This window comes from Lolium perenne, chromosome 7, assembly GCF_019359855.2.
Source record: "Lolium perenne isolate Kyuss_39 chromosome 7, Kyuss_2.0, whole genome shotgun sequence".
In the NCBI taxonomy this organism is placed as follows: Eukaryota; Viridiplantae; Streptophyta; class Magnoliopsida; order Poales; family Poaceae; genus Lolium; species Lolium perenne.
In genome coordinates this window covers 68,067,916-68,069,491 of record NC_067250.2, presented here as the reverse complement: position 1 = coordinate 68,069,491, position 1,576 = coordinate 68,067,916, and the positions used below count along the sequence as shown (strand labels likewise).

At 38.1% G+C, this 1,576-nt stretch overlaps 1 protein-coding gene across 1 annotated transcript; it reads left to right on the top strand.

Moving 5' to 3' along the window:
- The first annotated feature begins 319 nt into the window (after positions 1-319).
- Positions 320-1,196, top strand: LOC127313055 (uncharacterized). The gene is made up of 2 exons (XM_051343588.2): positions 320-697; positions 963-1,196. Exons 1-2 carry the CDS (start codon positions 320-322, stop codon positions 1,194-1,196), a joined length of 612 nt encoding a protein of 203 aa, XP_051199548.2.
- Positions 1,197-1,576: the final 380 nt, after the last annotated feature.

Below are 1,576 nucleotides of genomic sequence, written 5' to 3'. Positions count from 1 at the left end.
GCTGTAGCGTGTTCTAGCGTATTTTGTTTTCGTGGTGCTCGACTTGTGGTTATTTTTCTCTAGGTTTTTGTAGTTGATCCATCTGATGTATCTCGTCTGGTAGGCTAATAATGTCTGTGTTTTTGCTTCAATGTAGCTTCATATTTTGGCATGTTTTTATGTATGTTAAGGTCAGCATATTATCCAGTGGTATGTAGCAACCATTTTGCTTTGGTATGATGCATTTATAGGTTTGCCAGCAATGTATGTTAGAATTAGTAGGTTCCATTTTTCTCATGTATCTATGTGGCTGCTATTGTATTGGTTATAGGTTTAAATGATGGAGGTGGATCCCGTCTATAACTTGAAGGATCGTTTTGGAGCAAAGCGTTTGCGCCTGTTCATTGATAAGAAACTTCCTGAGGACAAGCGGGATGTTATTGCAAAGAGGAGTGCATTTAAGAGCATGCTTAGTGTTGCTCCATTCACTGTGCCAAATCGCCTTCTTGATTTTATTGTGACACATACGAGTTATCAGCTGCGTGAGTTCTGTTATCATGGGAAGAGAATTGTGTTCACTACAGACATGGTCAGGAAGGTGTTTAATGTACCATCAGGTAACAGGGCTGTTGACTTGATTAACAGGAGTGTTCCATGCCAGCTGCGTGATGTTTATAAGCAGAATAACCCAAGGCCGCCCATAAAAAATGCTGAGAAGGTACTGCTTTGTTTTGTGCTTCAAAATACTTTGTGTTTTGTATATTCCTGATGCTCTCAATACTTTGTGTTTTGTGCTGCAATATTACTTTATTTTTGTATCTTTAGATAGCAGTACAAGCTTCATTAGTTATCTGCCAGTAGCTTATTTTTTCATACCAATGCTCTTTTTACCCGTCGTTGGGTGCTTCTGTACTATCACATATTTGCTTTCTGTTCCTATATTTATTTTGCATTTTTTACTCATGCTTTTTTAATTTTTGTAGGTGTTACTGGAATGTGACATTAAAGATGAGGAAACCATAGTTAGGAGCTGGGATCTTCTTGTGCTCGCAACAGTTCTTAACCCAGGCACTGGTAATATGTTGTCTATGGACTATCTGGGATGTCTTGCCGACCCTTTCTCCTCAGTGGAGCTAGCTTGGGATCAGCACATATTGGATGAATGTATGTTGCATGTTAAGAAAATCCAGGAGAAGAAGGCAAAGCTACGGGCATGAGGTGTCGTGGGTGGTGATTTCTGGATAAGTGGTCCTTTGCCATTCCTTGGGGTATGTTCTTTTTCTTCCATGTTTTCTTCATTTGTTTTTTTCCTGATTTCACATGCTTCCTTTTCTACCAATGTGCTTAAACAATGTGCTTCATGTAGATTGTTTATATGGATCACTTGCAATTTCCTCCAAACTAGCAGGGTGACCCGCGCATTTGCGCGGCTAGATTTATTACACGTGACACATTGGTATTGTTTTTTCATCACTTATTTTGACTTTTGGCTATTTTTAGCTACATTGACATTGATATAACCTTAACAATATGTAAAATAAGACTATTCTACATATTCATTCATCAATAAGAAAATATATCATATTATTGTTCAAGA

What these genes read in the sequence shown, in the direction of transcription:
- LOC127313055 (XM_051343588.2), top strand. Translation starts at nt 320, where the DNA reads ATGGAGGTGGATCCCGTCTATAACTTGAAGGATCGTTTTGGAGCAAAG. An exon ending in CCATAAAAAATGCTGAGAAG is followed by an intron (nt 698 to 962) that starts GTACTGCTTTGT and finishes TAATTTTTGTAG; the next exon opens with GTGTTACTGGAATGTGACAT.